This window comes from Selaginella moellendorffii, unplaced genomic scaffold (genome assembly GCF_000143415.4).
Source record: "Selaginella moellendorffii unplaced genomic scaffold, v1.0 SELMOscaffold_67, whole genome shotgun sequence".
Lineage (NCBI taxonomy): Eukaryota > Viridiplantae > Streptophyta > Lycopodiopsida > Selaginellales > Selaginellaceae > Selaginella > Selaginella moellendorffii.
In genome coordinates this window covers 929,202-940,643 of record NW_003314328.1, presented here as the reverse complement: position 1 = coordinate 940,643, position 11,442 = coordinate 929,202, and the positions used below count along the sequence as shown (strand labels likewise).

The 11,442-nt window shown below is 48.0% G+C and overlaps 3 protein-coding genes across 4 annotated transcripts; 2 read left to right on the top strand and 1 right to left on the bottom strand.

Annotated features, from left to right (window-relative positions):
• Nucleotides 1-202: 202 nt before the first annotated feature.
• On the bottom strand, nucleotides 203-1,676 carry LOC9653028 (tRNA 2'-phosphotransferase 1). Its single transcript, XM_002985336.2, has 2 exons — nucleotides 1,500-1,676; nucleotides 203-820 (listed from the first exon to the last, which is right to left on the bottom strand). Exons 1-2 carry the CDS (start codon nucleotides 1,674-1,676, stop codon nucleotides 203-205), a joined length of 795 nt encoding a protein of 264 aa, XP_002985382.2.
• A 3,087-nt stretch (nucleotides 1,677-4,763) lies between these two features.
• LOC9653027 (linamarin synthase 2) lies at nucleotides 4,764-6,550 on the top strand. The gene is made up of 3 exons (XM_002985411.2): nucleotides 4,764-4,949; nucleotides 5,005-5,484; nucleotides 5,538-6,550. Exons 1-3 carry the CDS (start codon nucleotides 4,859-4,861, stop codon nucleotides 6,461-6,463), a joined length of 1,497 nt encoding a protein of 498 aa, XP_002985457.2. The 5' UTR covers nucleotides 4,764-4,858; the 3' UTR covers nucleotides 6,464-6,550.
• A 63-nt stretch (nucleotides 6,551-6,613) lies between these two features.
• LOC9649890 (glutathione S-transferase U19) lies at nucleotides 6,614-8,607 on the top strand. Of its 2 annotated transcripts, XR_002990172.1 has the most exons (3): nucleotides 6,631-7,150; nucleotides 7,206-8,010; nucleotides 8,058-8,441. XR_002990172.1 is itself a non-coding variant. In XM_002985410.2 (2 exons), the coding sequence occupies exons 1-2, from the start codon at nucleotides 6,827-6,829 to the stop codon at nucleotides 8,409-8,411; spliced, it is 678 nt and encodes a 225-aa protein (XP_002985456.1). In that variant the 5' UTR covers nucleotides 6,614-6,826; the 3' UTR covers nucleotides 8,412-8,607. The 2 variants fall into 2 exon arrangements, 1 of the variants encoding a protein (XP_002985456.1); XM_002985410.2 differs by lacking the exon at nucleotides 7,206-8,010 and having other exon boundaries at nucleotides 6,614-7,150; nucleotides 8,058-8,607.
• The last annotated feature ends 2,835 nt before the right edge of the window (nucleotides 8,608-11,442 follow it).

The following is an 11,442-nucleotide window of genomic DNA, read 5'->3' as shown; positions in this document are numbered from 1 at the left end:
GGATAAGAGGCTGCCTTCCATGTTCCAGGACAAAATGTCCAAGTAGAAAGAAGTTCCTTCATCCTGGTCCCTCAAGCTTGGCCGAGTTTACATGAACTTTGAGCTCACAAGATTGTTAATATGTTCTTGGTTTTGTGTTTGTGAGGCTTGGCTTTTCAAATTCTGCTGTACTAGACATAATTATACAATACGTCCTCGAAATCTATTCTTCCTTTGTGACGTACACGATTTTCTCAAAGTACTCGCGAGGAACTACACCGTCGAAGCCTTCAGTGAGCACAACCCCGTTTTCGGACATGAAAAACTTCATGCCATCCTTCATAGCTTTGGCCAAATCCAAGTATATGAGCACCTCACATTTGCTCTTCATCCCACTTATCACACCGTCTTGAGGCAAACCAGTCGCGAAATGTACATGGTTCCTCTTCATTCGCTTGAGACCTGTTTTGCGAATCCCTCTAAAGTTGTTTCGAAAGGTGCCATGGACGCACATAGGCACTTCATCAGCGGATTTGATCTCCCTTAGCAGCTCTGCTGTTTGCACAGCATCCATGGTATGACCTTGGTTAGCCCTAATGTAAAGTTGGCCGTCCTCCTTCTCGATAGTTGAGAATCTTTGCTTTGGATCGCAGGCTACCATGCTCATCATGTCGGCTACTGTGAATGAAGATAGGGGGATTCCACCGCCAGTTTTCACGTCCATCTCTAGCAAATCTTTGATACTGCAATATCCGTTGCTCCGAATCTTCAAATCCATTTTGACAGCACCGTGCCTCAAAACCCATGCTATTGTCTTACTCTCCATGCACAAGTGTTTAACCTAATATATGACGCTATTATAACTTTTCAATCAGGAATATACTTAAAAAGGTTAGTTACCTTTTTAGTCTTCGAGGAATAAACCAGAGTTACATGAACTTCGAGCTCGTCAAAATCTCTCGACCTGATGAGTGTTGTCCGTAGTACTATAAGTTCTCGTATTGGCTGTGATAGCTTTAGGATCCAGCAAAGTCCTGGAGAGCATAGTTTTGTCACCAAGGATCAAAAAGTTTGGCTCTACCTTCCAGGCGTTCGAAAATTTCCCTCCGTTGATTCGAGACATCGTCACAAGAATGTTTGCTCCCGTCCACGCTTCTTTGCCAAACTTTCCATTCTTTCAGCTTCCTCTTTCCAATTGATTGATCTAGAGTTTGGCACGGATCCTCGATGCTAGAAATCTGGAACTCCAAGAAACAAATCTCCTGTCCTAATTGCCAAGAATCTCATTATTGTAGTTTCGGATAACGCGCGCTGATGCGATGATAAACCCTAGAATTTATTTCGAATAAACAATGGTAAACACCGGGCTCCAGCATATGATCGATCACTCTCTTGCCATTTTGGTTCACGACTTGGACTCGTGGTACGCAGAGTCGGAGGAAAATCCTGGCGAGCACATCGCATGCTGCAAGAAATCCACGGATGTGACTATAAGATCCAAGTGATCAGCTAAAACTTACCGGATCCAGCTTGACGAGCTCAGCACCAAGACCGACGTGCTTGAAAATTGGCAAGCTATCGCTGGATAAAACGGAAACTCTGCCTCCGTTTTTTATATCCACGTCGAGCTTTGCCTCCTCGCAGTTGTAAGCAAACTCTCCATAGGAAGAGTTGCTCAAATCGGTTGTCTCCGGCATTGCTTCCTTCTGGCTATGGAGCAATCAAACCTTTGAGAAGTTCAGCGCTAAAAACAAAAATCCAAGAAGAACTTACAGTGAATTCTCCAGCTTTGAGGCTTTTGCTCGTGTCTCCGAGACATGAGGAAAGCGATATCATCGCCTTTCTTTACATTCGCCGGGACTCTCCGCAAAAGTCAGTCCTAATTTACCATTTCCCGAAGAGAGAAAATCCCGGAATTTTAGCATGCATGAGAAGAAAATTCACATGCAATCTCGGAGTATTTCGGCATCAGCAAACCCCTAGGATTGAGACTGAGTGCGACGCCCCAACCCGAGCTTCCTTCAACATCTTGGAGTGGGCGCCGGGCCAAAACTCGTAATCCCGCCATCGTTGGCGCACAGTCTCGCATTGGGAGATCGTGGCGTGAGATCGACATCCCATCGCAAGAACAAACCTTGAGCTCTCTCCACACAAATGAAGAGACACTGATAGCAAGCTAGCTATTTATATAAAGGAAGCGCGCTCGTCGACAATTGGCCTTATACTATCGCAAGGGAAGCTTTCGAGTATAGAAAAGTGTCGGGACAGGTTTATTTTGTGGAGAAAATACAGAGAATCAACGCACGTTTTATTAGTTAAGTCCAATTTAGCCCTTAGCTTATTATCCAAGTTACGTTCTTCTAGAATATTTTGTAACCATTGTACAATATTCCTCCAAATAAGTTAATTTTTTTTCCTACCCTAATAGAATATTCGTCACACTGTTCACGAGATAACGCATTGTGTACTAGGGGACATCTGAGCATGGTAAAAGTCTCCAGAATTTACCAGCGGTCAATGTCGTTGTGTAAAATTTGGCGGCGGGTAAGAGGCTTTCAATTTGCGCTCTTCCAAAGGTACGTTTTCTTCTTTCTAGGTCTTCCTCGTTATATCATTCCTTTCTTCGCGATCGAGGAGCTCTTTCGCGAGCGCCGGGCGAGGGATTCTCCATTCCAAAGTAAGCGCGCATGCTAGAATGTCAGGGATTGATGGATCTTGAGGTAGATTATCGTTTGGTACAAGGCATGAGCACTCCGATATTCGGGATCTTCTCCAGCGGGAGCACCAATCGATCTTGCAGGAGGAATCGAGAAGGTATACCAAACCGGCATTGAAATTTCTTGCGTGTCGATCGAGCCCCTCAGATATTTCTTCCAGGAGTCGAAGCTCCGAGGAATAGCCTGGATTGTCCAGTCTCGAGTTCTCGATGGATTCACGAAGACATCCCCGTAAGTCTTTTAGAGTGTTCTTCGTTTTTATTTTTTCTTTCTATTCGTGTGTCTCACCATATGATCTTCCAGTTTGGCTTTGAGATTCCAGCTGCGAAGCATAGCGTTCTTTCAACGTGCGCAAAAGTAAAACCACCCGGTGTAGTGGCAAGACTTATGGGTCTCGAGACAATGCCGGTGGAGACAATGGGTGACATGCTTAAGAGGAACGGCTCTTCGTTGGAAAGGGCGAAGATGATAGAAGCTGTCTCGCGCAAACTCTCGCGTGAGACACAGTCGCAAGAAGCTGGCCAGTTTTCAAGAGCCATAAAGTCAGTGCTGGACGAGACTTTCCGGGAGGGAACAACACCGACTTACTCTCCGAGGGTTACGCACCGATCCCGGCAGCTTTTGGAAGCGATGCGGTCTCTCGAGCCGAGTAAGGACAGCTTTCTCCAGTTTGAAAATCCAGTGGAGCCTGTGAATGAGGAGCCTTTGAAGACGCCAACTCTTCTCCATCTCTTGTTGAACGGACATGAAGGGCAACGTGCTGAAACTCGAAAGAAAGTCTCTATTGACAATGGTTCGACGAGGATTGTTGTTTTGAAGCCTGGTCCGGCAAAGGGAAGACAAGAAACATGGTCCTGTTCTCCACCAGTACATGCTAGCACAAGAGAAACTCGACAATTTCACGAGAAGGTGATGATCAACAAGCCGCACTCTCCAGATTTTCGGGAAACAACCAGCAACAAAGTCTTTGAAACGCAACCGCGATTTCACAGGGAGGAGTTTGAGCCCGGCTCTCCGGCCAGGGAGAAAGTACTGCACGCTGTCACCGAAACCAAAACGCAGCAGCAATCTGCCAGGGAGTTCGTTATACATCGCCTCAGAGATGGCTCCAAGGATGCGAAAGAAATTGCTCAAGAGATCGCCAGGAAGGCTCGGGAGAGTGCTTTCAGAGACGTCAGCTCGCGTTTGCCGTCGCCGGAACGGACGCCACTGGACATCCAAGACGCTTCCACCCCGACACTGAGACGATATATCAGTTGCCACCAAAGTTTGGAGAGTGTGAATCTTACGTCTTCGCCAGCATACCAAACGACGCCAATAAAACTTTCGAGAAAGCAGGCTCTCGTGGACGAAGACCGGCCTGGAGACACGCTAGAACAGAGTACCTTTTCTGAAGATTATGATACACGACTGGCGCCTCAAGTTGAAATCGTAGAGGTATGGTTTCCAAGGTGGTCTTTCTCTCGATGACGAATTTTTTCAGGCCACTGGAAATGCGAGCGAGGCGTTGCTCTCTTCACAGCAGACAAGTCCAGTGTCTTCTATTTTGGAACTTCGCAAAAGACACTCGGGAGGTAATGCTACCTATGAACAAGTTTTTCTTTCTCTGAGTTAACGTGGTGTCTTGCAGAAACTCGTCGATTTTTAAAAGCACCGAATCGGGGAGTAAACACAGAGAAACCTGTGGCTGATACTCGTCTAGCAGATCTTGTCTACGTTTCTAAGGTACTTTTGGCGTCCAAGAATCCGCCCCTTTATGAGTGTGGCAGTCGAAGGTCTGTGGCTATTTCTCAAGTTTTTCAGACGCTGGAAGCAGACTATCAAGGAAATCCTGACAATTTATCTCATCGCCGGTTTCTCTTCGACGTCGTCAACGAGATTTTGGCTCGGAAGTCTTGTAAGCCTTCGAGCCGGGGACTTCTGCGAGACGTTTGGAGTGAGATATGCCATAACACAGGCCTCCAGCAGCAGTCAGTCGAAGGCCTTCACCAGGGAGATGTTAGTAAAGAGGCAAACTGGGCAGGCACAGAGGAGGAGCTACAGAGAATAGCAGTGCAAATTGCGAAGGAGATTTTCAGCTTTCTACTGGATGAGGCTGCCAGAGAGTTACTGAAGGCAGGAACCCGCGACAAGTGTCCTCTCGTTTTCCCCGAGACGGAAGAATGATTCTTTCCGGAAAAAGCCAACGTGGAAGGGCGAGGAACGGGCTTCGGTGTGTCAGCTGGCCTACTCCACCAAAATATAGCGCTTCAGGTTCGTTCTTTCTTCTTCTTCTAGAGAAACTGCATTGACAATATGATGTTTGCAGGCAGACCACATGTGGTACTCGTCCCGTATCCTGCTCAGGGGCACTTTTCGCCAGTTGTGTTCCTCGGCAAGAAGCTGGCAGAACTCGGATGCGCAGTTACCATCGCCAACGTGGTTTCCATTCATGAGCAGATCAAGGTATGGGATTTTCCTTCGGAGTTGGATATCAGGCTGGAGCCTCTTCATCCCGCGGTGGATTTGTCGAAAGGAGTTCTCGCTGCTGCAGAAGCTGATCTAATGCGCTTTTCAAGAGCAGTTTACGATCTCGGCGGCGAGTTCAAGAATTTGATCCAAGCTCTGAATGACAGTGGACCTCGCATTACCGTCATAATCTCTGATCACTATGCTGGATCATGGTGTGCTCCAGTCGCCAGCGAATTTGGAATTCCATACGCTGTTTACTGGCCTGGAAGTGCGGCTTGGTTTGCTGTTGAGTACCACGTCCCACTGCTTATTTCCGAAGGCGATCTTCCGATAAAAGGTTTGTCTTTGTCAACTCTTATAGCTCTAAATCTTTGTCTTGTTTAAAATCAGATGGCGAGGACCGAGAAATCACTTACATTCCGGGGATAGACTCGATCAAGCAGTCTGATCTTCCATGGCACTACACGGAAGCCGTGCTTGAGTACTTTCGTGCTGGAGCCGAGCGGCTCAAGGCGTCCTCCTGGATCCTGTGTAACACATTCCACGAGCTGGAGCCCGAGGTGGTGGACGCGATGAAGAAGCTTTTCAACGACAAGTTTCTGCCAATCGGTCCCTTGTTCCCGGTGCTGGATGATCACGGCGACTTGAAGTCCGTGCTGAGCTTTCTCAAGGAGGACAGGGAATGCCTCGACTGGCTCGACACGCAGGAGCCAGACTCAGTCCTCTATGTCGCATTCGGCAGCATAGCGAAGCTGTCGCAGGAGGAATTCGAGGAGCTCGCGCTCGGTTTGGAGGCGAGCAAGGTGCCGTTCTTGCTCACAGTCAGGCCGCCCCAGTTCGTGGACGAAGCAGACACGACAGTCCTGGTGAAGAACAGTGACTTCTACAAGAACTTCGTCGAGCGGACCAAGGGACGAGGCCTGGCGGTTTCATGGGCGCCGCAGAGAGAAGTTCTGGCGCACAGGGCAGTGGCTGGATTCGTGAGCCACTGCGGATGGAACTCGGTCCTGGAGAGCGTCTCCAGCGGCGTGCCGATCATCTGCTGGCCTCGGATATACGAGCAGGGGCTCAACCGCAAGATCATGGCGGAGAGCTGCCGCATTGGGGTGGAAGTTTCGGACGTGAGGAGCTCCGACGCGTTTGTGAAGCGGGAGGAGATTGCTGAGGCCATTGCGAGGATCTTCAGCGACAAAGCTCGAAAGACGAGAGCGAGGGAATTCAGGGACGCGGCGAGAAAGGCAGCGGCACCGGGTGGTGGCTCTCGGAATAACCTGATGCTATTCACAGACTTGTGTTCTACCGACACTCGGTCGTGATCTTTGGCTTCGGTCTAACAAACTGTGGTCGCTTTGATCTACCAGTGCAAGATCTCAGTTGACAAAATCAAATTCTTCTGCTGTCTTGATCCCGGGATTCTAAGGATCTTTCTAAATCAAACAGTGAACAAGCTCGGGACAGCCCCGGGTGGTGGGCTTGGGAATAACCGGGTTAAAAACTTAAGTGTTCTACCGACATTCACGAAGATCTCTTCTCGAATATCTCTTCCCAGTCAATCGTAGTTATGTTCTGGAACTCTCCTCGCTCCCCGTGGATCACACGGACTATATAAAGCGCGACTTCAACAAACCTTTCTCCAGCCTCTCGCATTTCCAGATCTTTCTTCTAGATTTCCATTTCCAATGGCTTCTAGTGATCAAGATGTAACACTGCTCAGCTCTTGGGCCAGCCCCTTCTCGATGCGAGCCAAGCTTGCACTGTTGCTCAAGGGCATCGAGCACGAAGATCTCCCCCAGGATTTGGGCAACAAGAGCAAGATCCTGCTCGAGTCCAATCCAGTTCACAAGAAGGTCCCGGTTCTCATCCACAAGGGCAAGCCCATCGCAGAGTCGGCCATCATCGTCCACTACATCGACGAGGTTTGGCCTGGAACATCGCCACTCTTGCCGAAAGACGCATTCCTCCGCGCAGAGCACCGCTTTTGGACCGATTTCATCGACAAGAAGGTATGTTCTATACATCTCGAGAAATCTACTCGATCTCACGCCTTTGCTTGTACAGCTGCTGGACTGCTTGATGCGTTTCGTGCGCGGGAACGACAAAGATGCCGCAAACGAGGAATTCATCGCCAACTGCGTGTTTCTCGAGGGGGCCTTGACGAAGCTGGGGAGTGAACAAGAGGGTCCCTTCTTCGGCGGCGCGAGCTTCTCCTTCTTAGATGTGATGCTCGCTCCCTACGCCCCCGGGGTTGTGGGAGTGATGGGCTTGAAGCATGCCAGCGAGGAGCAGTGCCCGCGTCTCCACAAGTTCTTCGAGGCCGTGTCCGAGCATCCCGCTGCCAAGGGCGCACTGCCCCCGGTCGAGAAGCTCAAGGAATTAATCCGAAATAAGTAGAAACCTTTGCATGAATAACACTTTTCCAGCCATATCTTGATTGAGCATATTGATAGCTAAAACATTGATCAGATAACATAATGACAATGTCACTACTGTTTGGATTGATCGCATTCTAGAATTCTACTGTTCTCTCGAGACCTCATTTTCCAATCCATTCCGGATCCATGGAAGGCGTGACGCTGCTCAGCTCCCGGGTGAGCCACTTTTCTCTGCGAGTAAAGATTGCATTGCTACTCAAAGGCATCGAGCACGATGATCTCCCCCAGGAGGGCCAGCTCCTGCTCGAATCCAATCCAATCCACAAGAAGGTCCCGGTTCTCATCCACAATGGGAAGCCCATTGTGGAATCGGTCATTATTGTTCAGTTCAGTACATCGACGAGGTCTAACGCGGAGAATCTCCACTGCTGCCTCCGGACGCTCTCCTCCGCGCAGAGTATCGCTTCTGGACGGATTTCATCGACAAGAAGGTATGCGTCTCTAGAGCCACACATCCCTGATGTGATCCATCGCACAGCTTCTGGATTGCTTGATGCGATTCATGCGTGGAGACGCCAAGAACGAGGAGTTTATCGAGAACTGCGAGCTTCTCGAGGGAGCATTCACGAAGCTGGGCAATGAGGAAGAAGGCCCATTCTTTGGCGGAGTGAGAATGTCGTTCTTGGATGTGATGCTCGCCCCCTACGCGGTGTGGATCCCAGGGATTGCGGGCGTGATGGGCTTGAAGCCCGCGAGCCAGGAGCAGTGCCCGCGTCTCCACAACTTCTTCCAGGCCGTGCTCGCGCATCCCGCTGCCAAGCTCGCGCTGCCCACAGTCGAGGCGCTCAAAGAGTTTCTCGTGGCTCGCTCCGCGGTGTACAGAGGAAAGTGATAGAGAGAAAAAAGAATATGCTTAATTTTATTAGAATATTCTTTACGTGGTAGAGTACATTACGTATCTCTAAGTCCGTCTGCCTTCTCGGAAATTCACATACGAAACAAGGCCACTCTTGCCGCAGGATGCACTCCTCCGTGCATAGCACCATTTTAGACCGATTTCATCAACAAGAAGGGATGCTTTCTCTCCAGAGTGCCAAATCCTTGATATGATCTATCCCACAGGTTGTGTGGAGACAACCAAGGTTAGCCATCTCTTGAAGGCAAACATCTTAGATTTGGTGCACTTTTTATTTAGTGTTTTTCTTTGATTTGAAACTTGGCAAATGGTCATCGCCCAACCTGTGATCTCTCTAGAGATGTTCTGAAGAGCACAAAATGGCAAACCTCCAAATGCACACACAAATGAGAGCAATAGGACAAGTATTGCAATCACTTCTAATGTTCATGATTTGTGGAACATACTCTGGTTTGCCAGAAAAAAAGAGACCAATAGCAGAAACATTGTTGTAAGCACTCAGGTGAAGTGAGACATTGGGTGACAGTTGATTGGGATATCAATCTTTTGGGTCAGATCATCAGATAAAACTCACAGACGTAAGAATGCTCTAGCAGAAAGGTCAAACGTTGTGGCACGTACCCCATAAGTGGTTTCATAAATATAATGTTATGCTACCAAATTTTGTTTCCCAAAAAAGAAAAAAAACAGTATTATTTCCCACTAGTCATTGCCCAATATATGCTGCCCAGTTAGTAAACATTATTTTGATTATCATAGTTCTATTACATTAAAAATTAAATTAAAATAGTATTAAAATAACATATATTATATTCCACTTTGAAAGAAGAATTGAAAAAATAACTATATGCATCTGTTTTTTCATAGAAAATTATCAAATTCCTTAGAGAGAATTATAAGATCTAAATAACACAGCAAATCTCCACTACAAAAGGTTGAATATTAATGCTGATCAATTGGCCACCTCCTATTGGCTAAGAGCAAACATTAACATCATTATTCATGATTATTTGAGGCCAGGCAGATGTTTCAGAAAAACCCAATGAAGAATCTTGTCAGCTGGAATGTTGTTATTGCAGCAATTGCCATGGCTGGGGATCTGGAGGAGGCATGGTGATTGTTTGATGGGATGCCTTTCTACAGTCTCATGTCATGGATAATGATGATCACTGCCTATGCAGATTGCAGAATGGTTGATAAAATGAAAACTTTTTTTCTTGCACTGGCACATAGAGACATCATCCGTTGGAACATGATGCTTTTGTGCTATGCCCAAAATTGGCATCTGGAGGAAGCCAATGCCCTCTTCAATGAGATGCCAGAGCGAGATGTTTCGTCATATACAACAATGATATCAGTTTTGGCATCAAGAAATGATTTAGAAAATGTGAAGGATCTATTTGATTCTATGCCATTACGAACTATAACTTCTTGGAGCTCTATGAATATGGCAAATGCCACGAATGGGCAAATGGCAATTGTTTTCTTTGAGATGCCCGAGTGGGACTGCTGCTTGTGGAACAGCCTCCTGGGTGCGATTGCAGAGTCTGGGAGGATCAACGATGCAATCATGATATTTCAGAGAATCCCTTTCAGAGACACAACTTGATGATCACAGCAATGGGTTCTTGTGGCCATATCCGTGAGGCTCAAGCGCTCTTTGCTGTGATGCCACAGAGAAACCCTGTCTCCTGGAGCACAATGATCAGAGCTTATGCACAGTAGGGACTGGCCATGGACACAAAGATTTTGTTTGATTTCATAGAGTCGCACAACATGGTCGTGTGGAACTCACTCCCTGGCTGCCTACCTCGCGAGTGATTGAGTGGGCAATGCTCGAAAAGTGTTTGATTCCATGCGTGATCGAGACATGGTATTGTAGACATTGATGATCTCTGCCCACGCCACATGGGGCCAGATGTGCACTCTTCAATTCCATGCCGCAGTGTGTTGTGGCGGCATGGAATGCAATCATCTCTGGCTACATGAGGAGCAGCAATCTCAATGAGGCGCAGCTCCTCTTTGGTCTGATGCCCCATCACAACGCCCTGACGATCAATGCCATGGTCACAGCACTTGCGTTGGTGGCAGGATTGAGCAGGCCAAGCTCCTCTTTGATCGATTTGCATCGCCCAACTCCGCAATCTCCATGCTCAAGGACTAGGTGAGGCATACGCTCAGTTCGGGAGGATCAAGGAAGCCAGGGTGCTGTTTGATCGCTTGAGCCCGGAGAGTTGGGACCGTAGCGCGATCAGAGCGATCATCGATGTGTATGCCTGGATTGTGGATGTTGCAGAGGTGTGGCAGATCTTCTCTCAAATCGAGCTACAATGCCATGATCACAGCATTGGCCTCGAATAGGCATTTGTGCAAGACTCCTCTCTAGTGCAAGAGAGCAGCATAGTGTTCTGGAACACCATCCTCACGAGCTACATCCAATTCAGCCATCTTGGCCCCGCAATTGCAATTGCGATCTTCCATGCCATGCTGGATCTAAATCTAGTCTCTTAGACAGCAGTGATCACTGGCATCGCCCACAATCCCAGATTGCATTGATCAGCACTGGATCTTTTCCGTGACCTCTAGCAGGAGGGCTGGAACTCCAGCAAGATCTGCTACAGAACACATGCATGTGGCACGCATTGCTGCACCTTCCTCTCCCCCACACAGCTTGGCCACCTCCCATTGGCCAGGAGCAAACATCAGTGTGATTATTCCCAAACACATGGTTAAAAAAATAAGCCCTTTACAGTTACCCCCCCATCAGATGGCTGCGATTGGCTAGATCCAGCAGCCCAGAAAGTTTAGCAATTCCTGATAGACTTCTTGAAGAGTGCATTCTTGAGAGCTTGAGCAGCCGAGGGGCGATTTTTTGCTGCTGGATGCATCAGAGACTTGATGAAACTTTGGAATGCAAGAGAGAATCCAGGAAGAAGAGTGAGCTTTCCCTGGTGGATGGCTTGATACTGCCTTCCAGATGCTGGTGGTGGCGAGCATCTCGTGAGCT